At 25.8% G+C, this 25,515-nt stretch overlaps 2 protein-coding genes across 10 annotated transcripts in view; one reads left to right on the forward strand and one right to left on the reverse strand.

Moving 5' to 3' along the window:
* On the forward strand, positions 1-20,900 carry LOC124424711 (myosin heavy chain 95F). Of its 6 annotated transcripts, none has more exons than XM_046964127.1 (19): positions 1-218; positions 12,987-13,177; positions 13,719-13,792; positions 13,980-14,109; positions 14,331-14,495; positions 14,870-15,282; positions 15,649-15,660; positions 16,062-16,321; positions 16,410-16,567; positions 16,685-16,849; positions 16,961-17,184; positions 17,398-17,589; positions 17,677-18,660; positions 18,748-18,887; positions 19,149-19,196; positions 19,655-19,775; positions 20,024-20,141; positions 20,222-20,434; positions 20,581-20,900. In XM_046964127.1, exons 2-19 carry the CDS (start codon positions 12,997-12,999, stop codon positions 20,730-20,732), a joined length of 3,750 nt encoding a protein of 1,249 aa, XP_046820083.1. In that variant the 5' UTR covers positions 1-218; positions 12,987-12,996; the 3' UTR covers positions 20,733-20,900. The 6 variants fall into 6 exon arrangements, with proteins under 6 accessions (XP_046820083.1, XP_046820082.1, XP_046820087.1 ...); XM_046964126.1 differs by having other exon boundaries at positions 12,990-13,177; XM_046964128.1 differs by having other exon boundaries at positions 20-38; positions 12,990-13,177.
* The window catches only part of LOC124424712 (fatty-acid amide hydrolase 2-B-like), an 11,609-nt gene continuing 3,684 nt past the window's right edge, over positions 17,591-25,515 (reverse strand). For 3 of the 4 annotated variants that reach the window (XM_046964135.1, XM_046964134.1, XM_046964133.1), the window contains exons 4-10: positions 25,042-25,259; positions 24,520-24,631; positions 24,101-24,399; positions 22,874-22,969; positions 22,614-22,775; positions 22,181-22,363; positions 21,927-22,074 (exon numbers count right to left, since the gene is read on the reverse strand). In XM_046964135.1, coding sequence (XP_046820091.1) covers positions 21,976-22,074; positions 22,181-22,363; positions 22,614-22,775; positions 22,874-22,969; positions 24,101-24,399; positions 24,520-24,631; positions 25,042-25,259 — 1,169 coding nt within the window. In that variant the 3' untranslated portion in view covers positions 21,927-21,975. Of the gene's footprint in view, positions 17,823-21,926; positions 22,075-22,180; positions 22,364-22,613; positions 22,776-22,873; positions 22,970-24,100; positions 24,400-24,519; positions 24,632-25,041; positions 25,260-25,515 lie in introns of those variants that run through there. The other variant, XM_046964136.1, reaches the window with a different exon arrangement.

Genomic DNA, 25,515 nt, shown 5'->3' on the forward strand with positions numbered 1-25,515 from the left:
TCACATCGACAGTTGCGTGTCGGTCCCCGTGCCGTGCGGTACGGTATTTAGTATTCTCTTTATTCTTTTGTGTAATTGATTACTATTACTTTTTTTTTTTTTCTTTTTCTTAATTATATCTGATATAAACGTATATGTATACCACTCGTATTAATCTACTGTGATTTAGAAGTTCGTCGTGTATGTTTTGAAGCACGATCAACGAATTCACTAACGATGTAAGTTTAACAAACAAGTTATTCTATTTCATTGTTAATTCGACACAGGTTTACTTGAAACTTTAAACAAGTAATATATATATATATATATATATATATATATACAATACTTATAAATAAATTTAAAATAGTCGGTAATAAGTACAACGTATAAACCGGAAGTCAATTTGTCTTCTTACGTATAGTTTCGAAAGTATTTTTTACTTTTATTTTAATAAGTTCTTTTATTCGACAATTAATCGTCATTTATTTTTTATCTATTCCGAATATATATATGCATATGTATATATATATACATATACATATATATATATATATGTATGTTGTATGTTTGTATATATATATATATATATGTATATATTAGGCTTATCGATTATCCTCGAAGTTACTAGAAAAACAATATCCAAATACTATTTCTTTTTCATACCAATGTCGAACATACGGCTTCACCGCCGTTGTGTCCTCGTCGCTAATGCAAGCTAATTCTCTTGCTATCTCTGGTAAATGGTATTTGTTTGAAGAAAATGCCGGTCTGATAAAATTCAATAAAAAATTATCTAAAAGGTTTTAACTGATTACGTTTACTTGTATCACTTTCCTTTCGATTCGATTGAAATGGTTTTAATGCGAAGTAAAAAGAAAGAGAAAAAAAAAAAAAGAACAAAAATTCATACGAAAAAACTTAACCTTACAAACGTTTAACATTTTGTTAAAATATTTATAATGTCTTTCTTCTTTTTCTTTTTTTTTCTTTTTTTTTTGTTTTTTTTTTTCTTAATTTTAATTAATCTTAATCTGTAATTAATATATAATAAAACATATTATTTGTCGTTATAATTTTTTCTCTTCTATATACGTTTTGACTTTAGTTGTTTTTTTTTTCTTTTTTTTTTTTACACAGTACAGACATGATAATTGATAATGGAGATAGTGTGTTTCTTAATTCATCGAAAAATATTATATAATAAGCAAACGATTACGATCAGAGATTACACGAACTTATATCGATTATTTCGTTATATGTAAGTATATAAAAAGTCATCGATATGTATCCTATTCTTGTTATCGAAAATTAGAATTCGATCTATCGTAACATATGTATGTATTATATGTTACCGGCCATATTTGTGTTCATTCATTTTGTTACTATACATTATCATCTTTTTCGATCGTATAAAAATATTTACGATCCATCACCGGCTTATCGGAAGAAGATATTAAAAAATATTTTTTTTTTGTTCAAATTAAAAAAAAAAAAAAAAAAAAAAAAAAAAAAAAATTACTTCGTATTAATTTTTGTCTCGCAAAATTATTATTATAATTTTTCGTTCGATGAGACATCTCCGAATATAAATGAAAAAAAAAAAATGTCTTCACAAAATGTATGCAAAGAGATTGTACGAAATGCTGAATTAGTAACTATATATGTAACGATAACGTTTCAACGTGTCCAGTAACGAGAACGTTTCAACCGTGGAACAAGTTAGTGGAATTTTGTAAGAGGTCCCGTAGATCGGCTCGTGGAAACTAGTTCATACATTCTAATCGTAATTACGGTTTCTATTGCATTGTAATGAAATAATAAATGTGTAAGACAATTTTGGTTTAAACAATATATATATATATATATATATATATATACATATACATATACATATATAAAATTTAGAAAATATATAAAATTTTATATTATTATATAAAAAATATAAAATTTATATAATTTTTATATAAAATTTTGTTCGTACGATTAAATTATTTTGTTTCGAAAATAATGAATAGTTTCGATACAATGATTTGGAATTATTATAATGAAATAATATTTATAATAATATATAAGGTGTATAAAAAGAAAAATATATATAAACTTTTTCTTTTTTTTTTTTTTTTTTAATTCAGTTACATTAAATTATCGTTTTAATAAATGATCAATGAAATAGTATGAATAGAACCTATAGAATTGTTACAATGAAATAATATTTAAAATAAAATATATAGAATGTGCACATTATATATATATATATATATATATATATATATATATATATATATATATATATATATGAAATTTATTTTGTGATATTAAATTATCTTTATGAAAATAATTCAATGATTTATATAATGCTGTTTACATAATGGTCTTTTGAAATTGTTATGGAATATTTATAATATATAAAGAATATATATGATTTTTATTTTACGTATACGCGCACGTTGTTAGGTTAAGTTCTCGGTTTCTGCTTTCGTCCTTATGTACATACGTATATATGTATGTATATATGTAGTATGTATCTACGAAAAAGAAAAAAAAAGAAATTAGAAAGAATAGAGAAGATGACTGAAGAAAGGAAGAAAGAAGAAGAAGAGGTCAGTCACGAAACGATACTTCTTTTATTTAGTTGAGAATTACGAGAGTGGAACGAAGCTCACAGGTGCACGAACTTAGAGAAGGCGATGCGTGCGAATTAGCTCGAGTACACTCCTCTATATTTCCCTTCATTTCAGCTTGCTATATTTCGTAAGTCAGTTTAGTTTCGATTGAAGAGGAAGAATGAAAGGAAGAACCTAACCTAAAATCTGGAAAAAAAAAGAAAAGAAAAGAAAGATCATGAAAAGTGACAAAAGGAAAAGACAAAATTTCATATCTGCATATAAATAAAATCTTTAATGAGTTAGATCGATTAAAAAAAAAAAAAAGAAACAAAAAGAAACAAAGGACAAATAAAATATAATAATAAAATATTATACAATTAATATAATATATATATATATATATTAAAAATTTTTTTTTTTATAAGGTTATTACTAAAAATTAATGATATATATTTCTAATCATAATACACGTATTTAGATTGAATTTTTTGGTTTAATTTTGCACGTTTCGCTTTGTTAATTTTTTTGTTGTTTTAATTATTTATTAACACGATTCATCTTATTCCAATTTATACACATGTTTTATACATTTAATAATATAATATTAAATATATTTTTTTAACGTTATCATATACATATACATATACGTTTATATAATTAATATATGAATATAATAATATTAATTAAATTATTAACGAAAATTAATGATAATGAATGTTTTTAATCATAGTATACGCGCATTTAATTAGTTTTATTTTTTTTATTCTAGTAAAATGTAATTTTTTTTTTTTTTTTTTTATTCATTGATAACATTTATCTTTATCTAACTTTTAAAATAATTTTCTTCTAAATTTTTCTATTGAAAATTTCAATGTATAAATAATAATATGGATTATTATTATTGTTATTACGTCAATAAAAAATAGGATATGAATATGTACGTAGGCTAATTGATTTGATATCACGTATGATGGGATCATTTTGCAGAGTGTTCGTTCTATGTATTAATTAAAACAACCTTCACACGGTCTCCATCATCGAATACGTTATGAGTGATTAGATTGAGTGTGGGACGGGTTACTTATATGGCCGTCATATATAATCAAACGTTTTCTATTTTATAAAAGATCATTTTGCCAAAGAAGAATAAGAATAAGAAGAAGGAAACGAATATATAAAGATAAGGGCGATAAAATATCGTATTCTATAGATTACAATCTTAAAAATCCAAAAACTTTTGATTCACCCTATATTTAACATATTTAATTAATATATTATACCAATATATTTTACTTGATGTATTATATAATATTATGATAAAACAAATTTATAATAATATATTATTTGCCATATATCTGTAGAAATTATAATGTAAAAATGTTACATAATATAGTCAAATAATATTTTTTATATATCTATATATATATATATTTATTTATTTATATAATAATTAATTTATATAATGTCTATCACATATCAGTATATAAAAATGACGCGATTACGTAAAATCAATTTTACGTTAACAAACACATTAATGATTGTAATTAATACGAAACGATCCAACGAATTGTTCCGATTAGTGTAATGGGGGGGGGGGGGGGAAAGAAGCAATTTTTATGAAGGTGATGACAGCAACTATAACGTGTATTTTTAGAAGTTAATAAAAAGTGGCAGAACTTTGGTCGCTGATCGAAAATCGTTAGCATCGTCTGGTGTTTCATACCGGTACCATAATGACGGCCATTCGTCGTTTCATGTAGTATCTTATGCAAGAGCATACGGAAAAGGATCATTCGTTCGTTCGCACGTAAAGCAGGAATTCGTCTCTCTCTCTCTTACTCTCTTGCTCTCTTTCTCTCTCTCTCTCTCTCTCTCTCTCTCTCTCTCTCTCTCTCTTTCTCTCTCTCTCTCGATACATATCGTGAGACGAGAATCGACAACGTGACTCATGTTGGCCTCGCTTCCGATCCAGCCCACCGTTAGAAAGATCCATGCAGATCAGGTTCCTATCTTCTCTACTCTTTCTCTCTCTCTCTTTTTCTCTCTCTCTCTCTCTCTCTTTATATATATATATATATATATATATATATATATATATATATATCTCCAGTTCATTTAAACTTTTTATCAAAGATTATCTCATGATTTTATGCTCACGTTCGTAAATAATTATTAGTTTCTCGACGAGCCAATCGAAGTTTAATAGAAATTATTTTACACACACACACACACACACACATGTATATATACATATATATACACGCATATATATATATTGTATTATATATATACATATAGAAATTATTTTATACATACACACACACACACATACAGGGTGTTCAAAAAAACATTCAAAATTTATGCAATGTGTAGAACGTATTATACTGAGTAAAAAAGTCTTAGTAAACATAGGTCAAATATTTCTGAGATATAAACATATATATATATGTTTTGTTTAGTTGAATGTTGACCTTGACAATGTGATTTCATACTTCGTTGTTTTATTTATTAATTTTCATACTTGTCAAATTAATTTTCATACTCGTATTATCTATCTTAAATGATTTCCATATCTGAGGGGGATATTTGTTCTTTTATTTATGTTATGTAAATTATTTTCATACACGTTCTTTTACTTATGCATGTTAAAAGCTAATTCAATGCTTGTTCTTTCATTTTGGGTCGAATTATATTCGTATTTAAATCTAAAATATTTTTATATATTATTTGTCCCTTGAAGAAACTTTACTTTTAATTAAATTTATGTCGGATTTATTTTGGTTTATTTATTCTTTTTTCCGATTTATGAAAATTCATTTTCTTAATTATCTTTTGTCGTATTTCTAAATCGACCGTCATAATGATTTAATAACGGGATGACCAAATGCACGTCTCGTACTGTTTCGTAAGATAAGTAGCAATTTCACTATGTATGTATGTGTGTGTGTGTGTGTGTGTATGTATGTATGTGAGTGCATTCATGCACCTACCCACTCTCTCATACACACACACATACACATATATATATTGTCGTTTATAAATTATAATTTTAGACGGATCTTTATGGTCTCTCACGAGTTCAAAATGAAGAATCTCACTATATCTATCCTTTTATTTTTTTTAAGCAAGAATGAAGTTGTCTTCTATGATTTTTATTTGTTCAGAATAATGATTTTATATATAAATTTCTAAAAAATTATAATTCGAAAGAAAACATCGATTGGTAATTGAAAAATAATCTGATTTCTTTTTATCCTTTATCTATTTCTATCTAAATTGATGCAATTGAAATTTATTAAAAAAAAAAAAAAAAAAAAAAAAAAAAAAAAAAAAAAAAAAAAAAAAAAAAATAAAAAAAGAACAAAACGTCTGAATGATTATAATTGCAAATAAGGCACCGATCGTGATAATTAAAATAAATAATTAAAATAAATGATTAAAATTTTATTTTCGTTCGTTCATCTTTATCTATTCTTATCAAAATACAAATGTTATTGCAAAATTTAATATAAACATTTCTGAAGGATTTATAATTGGAGAAAGGGACTGATCCGAGTGCAAAAAAAAAAAGAAATAAAAAAATAAAAATAAAAAATAAAAGAATAGAAACAATTAGACATTTATTTTCTTTCATTTTTATTTCTAATTTTATGTTAATCGATGTAATCTAATCGTTCGTTAATAACTACTGGTGTGAGCTAATTTTCTAAAAATTATAATTTCTAATATACTTTTTCTTCAATGTATTCTTTATATGTAACATAATTATCATCATCATCATTATCATCATTATCATCATCATCATCATCATCATTGTTATTATTATTATTATTATTATTATCATTTTTATTTTTATTTTTATTATTATTATTATTATTATTATTATAGTTGAATGCTCTTCAAATATGTTTAACAAGCATAAATAAAGTCTCGATGATCACGCAAGCTTTTCCCCCCTCGAGTTGTTTCGCATATCCGTTTGTGCATCCGTCACGTTAGGCGCCAAATTTTTTGTTCGACCGTCGATGTCGTGTCCGTTTCCAACATTAAAAATTCGTCGAAAGAACGCGTGTACGCACTCATGCGTATCTCCCTGTCCTGTGTACCGAACTCCACCTGCTGCTTCCTGCTTCCTCTCTTGCTTCCTTTCTTGCTTCATTCTTTCCATTTTAATGAAATATTGTTAATACTTTTATTCTTTCCTCGTTAAAGAATTACATACGAATTAAACGAATTGTTTATAATTTTTAGTATTATTATTATTATTATTTTTTTTTTTTTTTTTTTTTTTTTTTTTTTTGAATTTGTCTGTGTGTACACAATCTATGAATTTTTTGATAAAAAAAAATTTGTTGTTTTATATTTCTTTTCTTTTTAAAATTTTTCATGAATAAATCTACACAATTTTTATACTTGAAAAATGTAATTTCTGTAAAATGAAAAGAAAAGTATATACATAAATATAAATAAATTATATAATAATTGTAGAATATTATTACTTAAAAAGAAAAGAAATATATATTCATATTTTTTTTACGGATATACAAATAATTATAACTAATAATTATATATATATATATATATATACACAAATTTATTTTAGAAAAATTTACTATAAAAAAAAATTCAATAATATTTATTTTACATATGTTTGTGTGTAAGACAAGAGAATATTTCTTTCTTCTCTCTTTACTTTTGAGTTTATATTTTATTGAAATTAAATGCATTAAAGATATTGATAATTACGATGTAAATTAATTTATATTATATATAAATATATATATATATATGATAATTTATCATATATATATATATATATATATATATATATATATATATAAATATCTAAAAAATCATAATTCGAAAGAAAACATCGATTGGTAATTGAAAAATAATCTGATTTCTTCATCAGACAATCATATATATATATATGATAATATTTGTTGTCATTCAATCGATAGGACCTTCGCGATCGATCGAGAAACTCATGTAAGATTTTCCATCTGAGAGCGAGATTCAAAGATCGATGCAAGGATCTACCGGCTGCATTTACCGTTACGAGATCTCTAACGGGATGCGAAGAGAACGGCGAAGTGAAAGAGACGATTTTGTTCTTTCCTGATCGACCATATGTATACATGCATACATATACATATATATAGGGTGAACGAAAATTCTCTAGGCGGACCTAAAGTTCTTAGATAATTTAAAAAATCAATCATTCTTTTATGAGACTTCTTAGACAAATTTATTTTTCAAATTGCAAATCTGAATTGTAAACCTAAAAAATCCTAAGTACAAGCTCCAAACTCGTAATATAATATAATTGATTTTTAAAATCACTGAAGAACTTTTGATCCATCCAAGGATTTTTTAGATCATCCTGTATATACATACGTACATATACATAACGGAATACGTTGAATAGAAATTTCAACGAAAATAATCGTATGCGTGAATTCGTCTGTGATATTATTATTGTTATCATTATCAGATGAAAGTCAACATACTTTTTTTTTTTTTTTTATGAGAACTGGTTCATTTCCCTCAAGAAATCATTTTTATTATTCATCTGTTTATCGTATGTAAGATCAATACTTTTTATGCTCCATTTGTTTTGTTTCTATTTAAACTAATATAATTAACCATAATAAAAATGTCGCTCAATTATTTTTATAATATTGTAATCATACAAGAAATTGTTTACTTCATTAAATATTTTTTTTTTTTTTTTTCTTTTTTTTTAAATAAATTGATTCTCATTCAGTAAATAAAAAATTATTTTAAATTTATATTGCAAAATATTCTAATCTTTCATATATACATCCGATAATATATATATATATATATATATATATATATATATATATAAAATAATTTTTACTATTTATATATATTATTGTAAAACACATGAAAGATTAAAATCATTTACTATAAACGTTCTCCTTCGTGGAGCACGATTACAATAAAACTTTTCCAAATCTCGTCACGGTGCGCCGGTCTCTGTATGCGCAACGACGATGCAACCAGTTGTACGTAATTACCTTTAATCATGCAGTGACGTTTTCTATGTGTAATTCGACACTGTGAAGGGCTTGTCGAAATGAATAAAACGGACATAACTCCATGCAATTTTATTTACGATCGAACGATTTTTCTCGAAACTAGTAAATAATGTTTGAAGGATAAAAAAAAAAAAAGAAGGAAAAATAAAACAAATTAGTTGAATATATTTGTGAAATTTGTATACATGTATTTTTAACTTAGAAGTTACACGTTCACATACATATATCCTTTTTATCTCATTTTTATACTTGGCATAGTATAGTTATAATAATGAATTAATTGTTATAGAATAATTGATATGATAGAAGTTATGTAGTAAATTTCATATTAAATTAATTAATTTTATTTTTATTTATTTATTTATATATTAGAATTAATTTCTTATAAGAAAATGTATATACATATGTATGACGGAATAATCTCTCTGTTTGAACAATATTGGATTATATATATATATATATATATATATATATATATATATATATATATATATATATATATATATAGCGTTAACGAAAATGTGTGACTTTTTATTATAATAAAGTTATATCTTTATAACTTTTGTAATTTCTACGCACAATATGTAATATTTTTATTTTTTCATTTTATTTTTATCAGGGAAAAATAAAATTGATTTACATAGAATGAAACTAACGTTACAATCGTTTAATTGAAAATTCTTTATTTCTTTTCCTCTACAAGTTGACGATGATTCATTTTATAGGAAGTTAGGAAGCTTATCTTGATAACGCGAGGAGAGATAAGCGATAAGAAAAAAGAAACGAGAAAATTCAGACACTTTTCTGTTACTGATTATTGAACAATGAACATGAGATAAGTGAAGAAGAGAAACATGTGAAATATTTTTTTTACGACAAATTAATTAAATATTTTTTCTAACATCTATTGAAGAAAGAGAAAGAGAGAGAGAGAGAGAGAGAGAGAGAGAGAGAGAGAGAGAGAGAGAGAGAGAGAGAGAGAGAGAGATGAAGCAATGCTACATGTAGCCTTCAAACTACGTTCGCCACGTTTAATCCATATCGATTATAAGCTGGAAATGTGCACTTTTGTAACTTCGTTCATCGATAACAAAGGATTTAAGGTGTGCGTCATTGTCATAGCTCTAAAAATAAAATAAAATATAATGAAACGATAATAGTGATAAAAATATAATAATAATAATAATAAATAAATAAATAAATAATAAATAATAAATAATAAATAACAAATATATTTTTGTAGAATGGCGAATGATATGTATTATATAAAATTTAAATTGATAATAGTAAGACATGATGCGATAAAAATGATAATTAAAAATTTATCTTTATCTCTTTTGTTATTTATTATCAAAAAAGAAAAAATGAGATAAATGCGGATCATGTATTTACAATTTTTCGTGATACTATCAAGTCGAATCCGGAGATCTCTATTCATCCCTTTCACCAGAAAGTTCCATTTCATTCGAGGAGAAAGTCTCAGTGCCTAGGAGAGACGAACTTTATACTTCGAAACTGTGTTACATTACTTACATATACACGTTCCTTGTCCGTTTCGACTGTACCGATCTATCTATGCTAATTATTCTCACAATATTTACAATTTCTTTTGTAAGTACATGGCGATGCGTTAAGTAGAACACCAAGATAGATTATACATACACACGCACACACACACACACACACTTACACACGCACACACATATATTGCTCACTTGACTAATTTTTTATAATAATTTTTAATAATAATAATAATAATAATAATAATAATAATAATCTATATATTAAATATATATATATATATATATATATATATATATATATATATATGTCAATGATTGACCAATAAGTAATATCAAAATTTTCAATATATACATAATATGTATATTTAATCGCATCTCCTTTGGGTTTGCCATTATTAATCTTTTTTTTACACAAATTTACTTATACAATTCTTACAATTCTACAACTCTTGCAATTATCTTATTCACCGCGTTAAACACTAATAAACGATTTCACGTATATTGTATGTCTTGATCCACTAACACACACGTGCGCGAGCTCACACACACACACACACACACACACTCACTTATCTATTATTAATATTAAATTTATATCTCCTTTCTCCCTTTTACATTTCTTTCTGATCACCTTTCTCCTCATTTTGTTTCTCAATCCTTTTATCCCTCCTCTATAACTTCCTCTTACATACTTTTTATCATCTTTTTTATATCCTCATTCTGTTCCTTTTCCTTCCTTTCATTTAATGATTTCGACCCTATTGTTACTCTTTCACATTTCTTCCTCCTTCTCCTCCTCCTCCTCCTCCTTTTTCTCATTTCTTTCTATTTTTTTTTTTTTTTTTTTTTTTTTACATATCTTCTCTCATTAATTTTGTGAGTGCGTGCAAGAACTTGATACGTGCAAAAAAAAACCTAACTTTCTCAGATATAAATTTCCAATGTTTTTTGTCAGTTGAATCATATTTACATTTTTTTTTTTTTTTTCCTTTTACTTTGTATAGAAATCAATTCATAAAATTGTTGAAACGATAAAAAAAAGGAATAACAATGAAAATAATATATGAACATTAAACATTGTTTTATTAAAATGTTACATATGCGCTAGAGGTTTTTTGCACGAACCAACAGAATTCTTCTCCTTTCCCTTTCTTTTATTAATCTTTTCACATTCATTGATCTCATCCTTTCTTCCTTTCAACTCTTCTTCCCTCTATCCCTATTATCCGTTATAAATATCATCTTTATTTTCCTTTTCTCTATGCTCTAATCTTAATCAATTCTATCCAACTACCTTTTTTCCTCCACAGATATCACTATCTTATTCTTCCAACGCAGATATCATCATTTTATTTTTCTTCCAGCTTTCCTGCCTTCTTTCGTTTCCAATCAATTTGTATAAAAATTCTTCTTTCCAAGCATACGTTCATCTTTTTCGATCCTACAAAAAGCTAAAACTAATAGGTCATGTCATTTTTTTTTTATCAAAATTTAATATCTATTCAATAAACATTATCCTCAAATGGTTTCGCTATCATTTAAACGGAGAAGTTACATGAACGCTATAAAATTGCAAATGTTTGAATCGACAATGGAAAAGATATAATCATCCTCGATCTTTTATGCAATCAGCTTTTTGTAACTTCGTACTCGGGTCAGAAGCTTCTTAGAAGAGATTAATTACAATCGATTGGCCAATCACTGGAGGCTTAACACCTATCAGAAAGTTTAAACAAAATCTAGATTTTTTCTAGGTTTCGACTTCTTCGTGAAAGGACATACTTAGACATGCGAATTGTCGAACGGAAAGCTGTCAAAGAAGATGCAGTTCGATGGATTTCTCTATCACTGTGTAACTGTGTACAATGCTCATAATATTAACTTGCGATCGGGATGTATATATAAATATTCCATCTAGTTATATCTCATGAGAAGATGATTGAAATGATACTGAAGGAACATTACATGGTTTTGTAAACCAGCGAAATTAAAATAGCTACGAATCTTACGTATCTCTAAAAGTTATACACGGAGACGGATTAAGGTCACTTTGGTAAATAATTATAACTGGACTTCTTTATCTGTTGGAAAACAGGAAAGATATGATTGCCGAATGGAGGAAAGATTAGCCACTATTGACTATTTATTTGGCCTGAAATGCAAACGGAATATTGACGCTTCGGGATATTACTGCTTAGTAGATAGCAACGTTTTGTTATCATTAACACGAATTTTGAGATGACTTGAGAATCAAGTCGTTAATCAGATTTGCATTAGTGTTAATATTAAAAAGAAATAATTATGAGGAAAGGAACGCAAAAATTTCGCGTTATGGCATGCTAGAACATAGCTGCAACGTATATACTCCAGTTGGACAATTTTCAATATTTTATATCTAAATAAATAAATAAATATTATATTGTATATATATATATATATATATATATATATATATATATATAATATAAGTAAAAGTAAATATAAATATTGTAACATTTAAAATGTATCAGAGTTAGATTATAAATAATAATATAATTTATACTAATAAATATATAATGTAATAATAAATATAAATATTATAATATTTAACATTTATAAATAAATAAGGCACTTTATTTTGGGACTGGTCAATAAATAATTGTGTATCGTCATAAACTAATAAAAGTAATGTCATTTATTTTCTATTCAATATATATATAGTATATACGTAGATATATTATATTTATTTTATATAAATACAATATACATATTCATTTTATTTATATAAACATTATAATAACGTATTTATACTTTCTATTTGATTTGATAAGAAGAAAAAGAATGGAGAATCAGCAGGTATGGGTCCGCGACCCACAGGAAGGCTTCATCATTGGAAAGTTCACGGACATGTTGGATGGGGATGCATTGATCTTGCCACTCGATATGAAATATCCCCAACGCACTTGTCCTCTCGACGAAGTCTATCCTGCAGGAGAATACACCAAAGATGTTGAAGATAATTGTAGGTTGATTATGACATTATTTCTTTTTTAAAAAAATTTTTTTTATCAATTAAAGAACGCTCACTTAAATCCAAGAGAAAATGATCCTTTTGATCTGTCATATGTTTTGAAAAAAAAAAAATTATACAAATTTAAATACGTATTATTGATTTGTTTCAAATATGATAAAAATATAAAGATAATATATATACAATAATTTTTTATATATTTTGTTAATAATTGTTTATATATTATGTTAATAAATTATTTTTTAAAAAATTATATATATATATATTATATCAATTTTAATATTGAACATATTATTTCCCACGTATATAGTACAAGCTTGTAAAAAATGTGTGAAGTATAAAATACTTTAATAATTCAACGAGTAGCTAATAGAATGCAGATAATGGATTTACCTTAGAAGGTATTTAATCTCTTTGTTGAGTTTATCATTGATCAGAATTAGTTAGAAGCGCACGTTACGCTCGATTCTCACGAGGAGACTTTCGCTCTTTTGAAAATACACTTTCACCCAATTATTTCTCTTGATTACAGGTGCATTGATGTACCTTAATGAGGCCACTCTACTAAACAATATACGTACTCGTTATTTCAAGGACAGGATATATGTGAGTATACCCAGGAAGTATACGCTAACTTAGACTAATTAATTAATTAGTCGCTTGTTAATGTTGAAAAATTATTCCGTTTAATCGTTCGAAATTTCATAATACTTGTTTCATATATATTTATCATTACAAAATTAGAATTTTTCTTATCTGTGTATACTAATTAAGCGATTTTTAATTGTTACAGACGTATGTAGCTAATATCTTGATAGCTGTTAATCCTTATTGTCAAGTTAAGAATCTTTATTCGCCAGAGACCATAAAAACTTACAAAGGAAAATCTTTAGGCGAAACACCACCACATGTTTTTGCAATTGGTATGTGTGTGTGTGTGTATATATATATATACATATATATATATAGATAGATAAATATAATCTTGTCTTAAATTTATTTATAATATTTATTTAATATTTATTTTGAAATTTAATATGATCTATATAATAGGAAGTAAACATTTAATAAACAATAATTAAATCGAAATTATATTAATATTGAAATTGAATTTACTAAATTGAGAGATTATTTTCACATACAGCTGACAAAGCATTCAGGGATATGAAAGTACTGAAACAGTCACAAAGTATTATTGTTTCGGGTGAATCTGGAGCTGGTAAAACTGAATCAACGAAGTATCTTCTTAGATATCTTTGTGATCTTTGGGGATCTACTGCTGGACCGATCGAGCAAAAAATTCTTGATGGTAATTATGATACGAAAAGATGATGTTAATTAATAAATAGGAACATTGATATTAAAACTATAAATATTGAGCAATATATTTTTTTAATATTAATATAAAATATAAACATATAATTATGTATAAAAACATTCTAATTGTATAATTATTCTTATATTATATTATATTATATTAATTTGATTTATTATCATTTTTCAAAAATTAACAATAATAATAATAATAATATATATTTATAATTGATATACGAATAAGTATCGATTAACAACAAATAACAGAATTTGAAAAAAATTATTCATTTCCAAAGAACATATAACTCATGGCTATTTTTTAAGGAACATTAAAATATTTCTTTTTTTTTTTTTTTTTTTTCTTTTTAGCTAATCCCGTGTTAGAAGCTTTTGGAAACGCAAAAACGAAAAGAAATAATAATAGTTCTCGATTTGGTAAATTCATGGAAGTGCATTTCGATGCGAAATGCCAAGTGGTTGGTGGTTATATATCCCATTATTTGTTAGAAAAATCAAGAGTATGTTTGCAAAGTCCGGATGAGAGAAATTATCACGTTTTCTATATGATGTGTGCCGGTGCTCCGCCCGAGTTACGTTCGAAATTAGGTATTACCAAGCCGGATGATTTTCATTATCTGAAGAATGGTTCCACGCAATACTTTTGTAGTCCAGAGTCTGAGAAGAAATTAAACGATGCACAAAAAAGTTCTGAACAAATGAAAAAAGGAAGTCTTTCCGATCCATACTTGGATGACGTTGAAGGATTCAATGCAATAGATCAGGTAATCAACCATAAAATTATCTTATTTAATTTAACAATTATCCTTATTGTCGACTAATAATAATTGTTTGATTCTTAAAATGGTGAAAATAGTAGAATATGTATACAGAGAAATTGTGAATTATTTTCACTGTTCTATTTTCAATAATTACAATATATTAAATATTGGAAATTGTATCTTAATGTTATTTCTGCAATTTTTTTTTTCAATTTATCGCCGATAAAAAGAAAAAGGAAAAAAAAAGACTACGATACATAATTTTAAGCGTTGATATTTTTTTTTTTTTTTTCCACAAATATCGAATTATTTTTTGATTACTATCTCTCCCCTTTTTGTATTGCCAACACCGATGTTTCGTTATTCTAGGAAAGAGCAACGGTAAATTGAATATTTTTCTTTTCATTCATTGTATATTATTATCCATCAGCAAATTTTTCTTTTAACTTTATCGCTTACATCTTTCAGCTTTAAAAACAACTCGCATTTCATTCTTTTGTCATTGATTAAAAATGTATTAAAACAGAAAGTAAAATACTGCTTGGATAAATGAAAGTTAATATTTCTTTCCTCATAAATTTTTCAAAGCCAACATACCAAGAATTTAATGTTGATATATATATATATATATAATCTTCTTTAGAAATAATTGTTTTTGAAATTATAGTAAAAGCTAGTAAACAACAAAATTAATATTACTTAAAAGCGAAGCAGTATTTCGTTTCGGTACACGTATGAATTTCTTAAAAAATCTTTGTTTTTAAAATTTATTATTAATTTAGGCATTAACTCGTCTTGGATTGACGGATGCCGAACGAATGGAAATTTATACGATGGTAGCGGCAGTCCTCCATCTTGGTAACATTACTTTCGAAGATAATCCTGAAGATACAAAAGGTGGTTCAAGAATAAGCCCAAATTCTGAGAAGGCTGTTCTTATGAGTGCTAAATTATTAGGGGTTGATCCTGAAGAACTTAGACAAGCATTGGTATCAAAGGTCATGCAAACTAGTCGAGGTGGTATTAAAGGAACTGTCATTATGTGAGTTAATTTTAATGTTATTATAAAACGATAAATACGAATACAATAATTACAGAATAATTAAATGTATCTATTTTAAACGTTTAAGGGTGCCTTTAAAAGTTTATGAAGCTAATAACGCTAGAGATGCTTTAGCAAAAGCAATTTATAGCAAATTATTCGATCATATTGTTGCTAGAATCAATAAAAGTATTCCTTTCAAGGCATCGAGTTATTACATTGGTGTTTTGGATATCGCAGGATTTGGTAATACATATATAGACGTATACACTTCTGTAACTTGAAAAAAAAAATAATAATAATAATAATAAAAATAAAACTGTATCTTTAATCGCACTGTTCTTTTTTTCTTTTTTTCAACAGAGTATTTCAAAGTTAATAGTTTCGAACAGTTTTGTATTAATTACTGTAACGAGAAGTTGCAACAATTTTTCAACGAACGCATTTTGAAGTATGAACAGGATCTTTATGCTAGAGAATCTTTGAACGTTCCTAAAATTTCCTATGTAGACAACCAAGATTGTATAGGTAAATTCTGATTGATCTTCTAATTTTTTTGATAAAATTTATAAATTTTTCACTAAAAAAAAATATATATATATATAATTTGTTATTATGTGTATCTTTAATACTTGGTAGATCTCATTGAATCCAAAAGCAATGGTATCTTTAGAATGTTAGACGAAGAATCTAAGTTACCTACTCATAGCTTTGCACATTTTACAAGCGAAGTACATCGTGCTTGGAACGGACATTTCCGTATCACTTTACCACGAAGTTCTCGTTTAAAGGCGCACAGGGAATTAAGAGATGACGAAGGATTTGTAATCCGTCATTATGCTGGTGGTGTTTGTTATCAAACGGTAAATTATTACATAAATTTTGTATACCTTTAATTGTCCAGGTTAAATAATATATCTAATAAATGATTGTCCAAATAAAAAATATATTTATATGTTAAATTGTTTCTAAAAAAAAAAAAAAATTAATTATCGTTAAAAGTTTTTCTACTCATTTTAATTTAAAAAATTTAATTTTAATGTAAATCAATTATCTCAACGATTTTATATTTGCAGAATCAATTTATCGAGAAAAACAATGATGCACTACATGCCTCTTTGGAAGCATTGATACAAGAAAGCAATAATAATTTTCTTAGAACGCAATTTGCCAATAATTCTTCCCAAAAAGGAAAATTAACGTTCATTAGCGTCGGTAGTAAATTTAAAACGCAATTGGGTGAACTCATGGGTAAATTAAAGAGTAACGTAAGATTTATGTGTATTTTATTACGATAATTAAATCTGTTTTATTTCTATCATTTTTTGCTTCATTAATTGTAATCATTATTGCAGGGCACAAATTTTATTCGATGCATAAAACCTAATAATGACATGGTTGCACATCAATTTGACGGGAACAGCATTTTAGGTCAATTGCGTTGTTCGGGAATGACGTCTGTATTAGAGTTGATGGAACACGGTTATCCCAGTAGAGTTACCTTTCAAGAATTGTACAATATGTATAAATCTTATTTACCTCCAGAATTGGCAAAATTAGATCCAAGATTTTTTTGCGAAGCTTTACTTCATAGTTTGAAATTGAACAAAAAAGATTTCAAATTCGGTATAACACGGGTTTTCTTTAAACCTGGCAAATTTGCTGAATTTGATAAGATTATGAAATCAGATCCAGAGAATTTGCGAAAATTAGTTGCTAACGTGAAGAAATGGTTACTTAGATCAAGATGGAACAAAATGCAATTCTGTGCTTTATCGGTAATTAAATTAAAGAACAAGATTATATATCGTAGATATCATTTGATAATTCTTCAAAAAACAGCGAGAATGTTCATAGCGAAGAAACAACATCGTCCGCGAATAAAGGGTTTGGTTAAGATAAAGAATCTTCAATCGCAATTAATAAAAATCCAGGATATATCGAATCAATTAAAGAATCGTGATAAATGTATTGCCGATATCAATCAATTGCAATTGGATTTAGAAAATTCTATTCGCCGTATTAAAGAGGATTCTAAAATAAAAGCAACGGAAATAGATACGATTTATACGAATTTGGTAAATCAGATGAATAAGCAAATGGCATCTTTGCAAGATACGGTGAAGCAAGAGAAAATAGCGGAGGAACAAGCACGATTGAAAAAAATACAACAAGAATTAGAACTTGAGAAGAACAAGAAGGAGGAGGAAGAACGTAAAAAGAAGGAGGACGAAGATAATCGTAAGAAAAAATTGGGAATGGAGGTTAGAAGAAAAGCCGAAGAGCAACAGAGGAAGATGCAAGAATTTGAAGATAGAAAAGCTGTTGCAGACATTCAGGTAAGTTTATAAGCATATTAATTTAATAATTATTACAAACATAAATTCAAGTTAATTCAAAGCTAATGTTTAAAATTAATAACGTAGGCGCAATTAGAAAAGGAAGCTATCGAGAAATGTCGCTATCGTGAATTATTGGAACAAGAAAGACGTGATCATGAATTGGCTGTACGATTAGCTCAAGAATCGAATGGACAAGTGGAAGATTCACCACCACCTGTTCGAAAGTATGTTTTGAAAGTTTATTATTATTATTATTACTATTATTATTATTATTGTTATTATTATTGTTATTATTATTATTATTATTGTTATTGTTATTATTATTACTATTTTCGCGATTTAATCATCAATTGCCTATTGAATAGCCTATGAATGATCTATAGAGACTGTAGTATTTGTAAATATATTACGTAACTAGGGAATTCTTTTTTTTTAAAACTTTATCAAAAGACAAAGTAAGATATTATTTTCTTGCAAATATATAGTGGTTCGGATGTACGAGTACCATCAACGAACAACAACAGGCTTATAAGGTATCAAATCTTTTGTCGTGGTAATGCACGAACTAACGGCTAACTGATATATACAATGCACTTATTTCATTAAAAACTTTCTAACTGTTAACAAATAAAACACTAATTTTGTTTACTTCTACATAATACAAATATGCATGGTCTGTATACACATATGAAATGATTCAAAGGGATACTTTTGGTTCTAACAAATTTTAATAATAACTATAGATTACATGTAAAATAGAAATTATAAGAAAAAAAATATATATATAATATTAATTTAATTTATACAAAATAAAAAAATTACTAACACCTTATGAATCATTAACATAAATTGCATGATTAATTTTACATGTAAAATTTCTATTAGCTTTACAGCAAGTCCTCACAGCAACGCTTTTGTAGAACCCTTATCTTTTTAATCATTCACTTAATATATAAAATATAAAAATTAATAAGTTTTTCTTCGATATTAGGTCGGAACAAGTTCGCAATCATCAAGCAGCTATGATCAATAAAAAATATGACTTATCAAAATGGAAGTACTCTGAATTGCGTGATGCTATTAATACTTCTTGCGATATTGAATTATTGGAGGTATGAGTTGTTTATCGTAATATTTTCTTATTTTCCTTTTCAGAAAAGATCAAGAAAATAAAACATCATTGTAAAAGTTTAGATATTTTATATTTAAAAAGATTTTATCTTGAAAATTTTGTATCTTAAAAATGAAAAACTTTTCTTGATCTCATAATTTTTTTTTTTTCTATCCTTATCTATCTATTGTTATTGCAATTTATTATCTTAATGAAAATATAAATAGATTAATATAGGCTTAAATATAGGCTTGTCGTCACGAGTTCCATCGTAGATTGAAGGTATATCATGCTTGGAAAGCAAGAAACCGTAGGAAAACTATTATGGATGAAAATGAAAGGGCCCCAAAATCCATCATGGAAGCTGGTAAAATATAATTCATATTTTGATATTTTATCGAAATATTTTATATCGAACAATTATAATTATAGATTGAATAATTTCAGCTGCTAGAACTCCACGAACGTCATTGAAGCAAACGATAGTTGATTCTTCACAAAGATATTTTCGAATTCCATTCGTTCGTCCCCCTGCTTCGAATCAACAAGATAATTCTCATACCGGTAAGAGAGGTTGGTGGTATGCCCATTTTGATGGTCAATACGTAGCAAGACAAATGGAACTTCATCCGGACAAACCACCAATACTTCTTTTGGCCGGTGAGATTCTAAGATATTCTAAGATCTTTTTTTTTTTTTTTTTATTAAGAAATTCATCAGGATTGAGTTTTTTCATGGTGAAATTTTTAACAATATATAATGTATGTAAAGAAAGAAAAATAACAAAGAATTAATTTTATCTATAGGAGTCGACGATATGCAAATGTGCGAGTTGAGCCTTGAGGAAACAGGTTTAACGCGCAAACGCGGTGCAGAAATTTTAGAGCATGAATTCAATCGTGAATGGGAACGCCATGGTGGCAAACCTTACATTTTAGCATGCGATCGTAAAAAATGAAGCGAAATTGTTGCTAAATTACACATGTTTCGAGTTCATCGAGATATTTTGTTAATATGCGTTATGTTAAGGAAAGAAACAGAAAACAAAACAACAAACAAATAATAAAAATATAAAGGCAGTAATTATATTACATAATGTAATATATATGAAAAATCATGCCTGAAATGTAATTAATGAGATGAGATTAATTATTAATTATTGAAAAAAAAAAAAAAGAAAGAAAGAAACGATATGTTCGACATAAATAATAACATATTAACAGTAATGAATATTCGATAAAAAAAAAAAAAAAAAATAAACGATTAAATCAGATTGTTTTTCTTTTCTTTTCTTTTTTTTACTTTGTCGAAAAAGACAATTTTGATTAAATTGTTTAATAAAGCTTTTTCAGTATTTGATATTTAGCATAGCGCATTATTACGAGAAACAAAAAAGAATTAACTGCACTAATCGTAATTTCCTTTTATTATATATAGACTATACATATATATATACACACACACACATATATGTATACATATATATATATATATATATATATATATATATATATAGAGAGAGAGAGAGAGAGAGAGAGAGAGAGAGAGAGAAATAAACAACACTCGTGCACTTTTCGTGTTCGTGTAAACTTATGAATTTACCATTACTTATGTATAAAATATCTATTTTTCGAGTTTGTTGGAAAAGTGGGAAGGCAGCAGGCAATAAGATGTATTAAGTTGTGCAAAATAAAGGAAAATAAAAAAAAACATAAATTGTTATATTCAATTGCAATATTGTTAATATTCATAACTCATATTATTAAAAACAAACCATTTTTCCTTTTATGTAATTACAATTTTTTTTTTAATCGTTAAGTTTCAATTTTTAATCATACGATAACCATTCTCGATAATTATATATACGCACCTGCATTAATATTTTTAGAATTAAATATATATATATATATATATTTTCTATAATATTGGATAAAAAATATTTTTTCTTATTAAAAAATTTAAAGAAATATGATATTTAATTCTAAAAATATTAATGCAGGTGCGTATATATAATTATCGAGAATGGTTATCGTATGATTAAAAATTGAAACTTAACGATTAAAAAAAAAATTGTAATTACATAAAAGGAAAAATGGTTTGTATATATATATTCTATAATATTGGATAAAAAATATTTTTTCTTATTAAAAAATGTGAAGAAATATGATATTTAATTCTAAAAATATTAATATATATATATATTAACAGATTGAATAAGGTGGTATCCAACCACCAAATGATCGTTCTAATTCTTTAGCTACTGCTAAGCAAAGACGATCTTGATAAGGAGCAGCAATGACCTATGATAAAATATTTATAGATTTAAATGAAATAAATGAAATACAATAAAGTTTGTGAGAATAAAACAAAAAAAATAGATAAAAAAATAAGAAGTTCCATTATTACCTGTAAACCAATAGGTAAACCATCCACTGTGATACCCATGGGAACATTAGTTGCTGGAAAACCGAATAAATTCCATAGATTGGAATATATCGAACTCAATGGATTGAAAATTATTGCTTTGCCTATTGGTGCTGTTATTGGATATGTGGGAAAAATGAACACACCGTTGTTACTTAACAAATCCTATGACATAAAACATTGCAGTTAATATTTTGCATTTAATTGGATATAAAATGTAATTTTCATTGTATAATAATTTGTTATTTAAAAAATGTAATCATAATTATCAATGATAATAATTTACTATATATAAATATGATACATGCTGATAAATATTAAGTGTTGACATATTTGTTCTCTTTAGAATCATTGCAACAATTAATCATTAAAAAAAATATAATTATAATTGTTAATAATAATAATAAAAACTCACTATAAAATATTGACGTTGATTTTGAATGTTAAATTCGTGTTCCTTCGAGTACTTCAGCATTTTGTTTGTAGATGTTAAAAGCTTTAGAAAGATCGCTCCGAACGTATATTGTGAAATACCTAATAGTGACTTTGGCAATTCATATAACAATTGTTTTTCATGCTGTATTCAAAATCAAAGAGATATAAGTATAAATAAATAAATGTATGTTGCTATTAAAAGTTTGTTTAAATATATAAACAAAGAAACAATAAAATTACCTTGGAATCATTTGGATCCAATAAAATTGGTATTTGGCTTAAAGATAAGATATTAATTAAGACCCCTTCGATATTGTGAATTAAATTACCTGGATACTATGGATATGAAAAGAAAAAAAATTAACATTTATATTAATATTTAACAGACAATTTGTTTTACGAATTAACAAAAAAATAGTGTAATAAAAATTAATATAATTATAATAATAATAATAATAATAATAATAATAATAATAATAATAATAATAAAAATTAAAAATTGTTAATGATTTGTTCCGATGGATATATCTATGTATTATACGATTTCTTTTTCTTTTTATGTAAGATTAGAAATTTTCAATGAGAAGAAGCGTTTCATCCAACGAAATGGAAAAGAGTTTGTATTAAAAGAGATAAGCTCGAAGAAGATAGTAAAAATGATGAAGAGAAAGTGAGATTTCGCTTGTTAGACTTCACTTATTACGTTCTAACTAAAAAGTTATTACGAGATGTATGAAAGTATGTAACTTATCGGGCATTAATTTTTATTTTCTCTTTGACTCGATGAAAATCTAATAAAATGGGTCATTCAATCGATAAAATGTCGGATATTCTATTACGGAAAAATAATAAGATTCAGATTTAATTTTTTAGATAAAATTTTCATATTGTAAAACATTAAGTCTAAAATATTCGAATAAATAATATGTATTGATGATGCAACAATGAATTTATTAAATTTCTTCGAGACAATAAAAACGAGACGATAAAATCGAGACAATAGGCCAAAAAATAAATTGTATAATGAATTTTTTGTAAAGAGTTTTACGTAAATATGTACGTACATATTTATGTAAAGAAGATTGAGAGTTTATAATTTTTGTTCTTCGTAATAATGAACAAAAAGAAACAAAAAAATTAAATTAATCATCCTACATAAAGAGAAACATTTATTAATGAGATATCCGACATTTAGATGAATTAAAACTATCTAGGTCATATTACAAATTAAAATTACTTTTTTTTCGAGATTTTTTACGTTTATCTTTTCTTTTCCTCTCGAATTGTAAAACTACAAACTTAAGGACATTCTTTGCTATAATCTGCAAAAAAGAAATTTTAGATTAAAAAATCTCGAGAAAGGAGTAATCTTTATTTTTTAATATCACATAGAAAATTTGTAATCTGTCCTTTATTATTTCATTAACAATAGATTAATTATTATATATTTATTATTAATTTTCTTACTTCTTCAATCTCAGAGCCACAATATTTCAAATGCTTAACTGCCTCCTTAATACATGTCCGTATTTCCTTTTGAGTTGGAACTAAAATCATAGAAGATCCAAAATCCTCCAAATAAAAAACTTTTAATTTTTTTAAATCAACCGGATCATCCAAATATAAATCTCGATTGTATGTAGCAGTCAATATTTTCATAAGTAAGTGTAAATCTTCGACATATCTTGTCATAGGTCCAATTAGTAGACATTCTTTAAATTTGATATTGTCGTTGCACGGAAAATGACCTTTTATCGAGACAATTCCTGGAATTATAATTAATATATTTAAAGAAATAAAAAAAAAAAAAAAAATACATAAATGATGCATATTTCAATAACATTATTTATTAATAGGATTACATTAGAAAAAAAAAGTTGATTTACCTGTTGTTGGCTTATGTCCAAAGATACCATTAAATAGGGCTGGTATTCTTATTGATCCTGATATATCAGAACCGAGTCCTATCAAAGAACATCCTGAACCTATGAGTGCTCCCTTTTAAACAAATTAAACGTTTTATATATATATATATATATATATATATAAAGAGAGAGAGAGAGAGAGAGAAAGAGAGAGAGAGAGAAAAAGAGAGATAAAGAAATAGTATACAGAAGTTGAAAAAATTATAGATATAAGACCTAATATATTAATTATAAATCTCTTGTTGCTTTTATAATGTTTTTTTTTATCTAATAAAATTTAATAATATGATTTTTATTTGCTACTTCTTTTTATAAATTAAATTTCCATTCTAAATAATATAACACAATATATCAAATTATAAATAAATTATACTTCTTTCAGTAATCGATCATATTAATGCTATTAGAGAAGTCAAAATGAATAACAAATGAAAATGATAAAATTAAAAATATGTAATTATCGTTAATAATTATTATTCTTACTTCTCCGCCCGACGAACCACCAGCTGTATATCTTATATCGTATGGGTTACATGTCCTTCCATACAAATAATTGTAAGTATCGAATCCCGTACATAATTCTGGAGTATTTGTAACGCATAGAGGTATACCACCTGCATTTCTCAACATTTCTACCGCTTCTCCATTTTCCGATGCTTTTATTCCTTTTCGAGCATAAGAACCTCCTGTATAACTCAATCCTAAAAAAAAGAAACAATTTTTTTTATATAATATATTTTTCACATTATATACTTCTAATCATAAATTTATTTTTATTGATAATCTTAATTTTGTTGTTCGTTTTTTCTTTTTTTTTTTCTTTCCTTTTAATCACAGGATGAATTATACAACATGATTACCATTAATTATATCGTCATATTTAAAGGATCTTAAATTAAATAAATGATAGATTTTATAGAAAATTTGGTGCTATCAGTTTTATAAAATTATTTCATC

This window comes from Vespa crabro, chromosome 6 (genome assembly GCF_910589235.1).
Source record: "Vespa crabro chromosome 6, iyVesCrab1.2, whole genome shotgun sequence".
In the NCBI taxonomy this organism is placed as follows: Eukaryota; Metazoa; Arthropoda; class Insecta; order Hymenoptera; family Vespidae; genus Vespa; species Vespa crabro.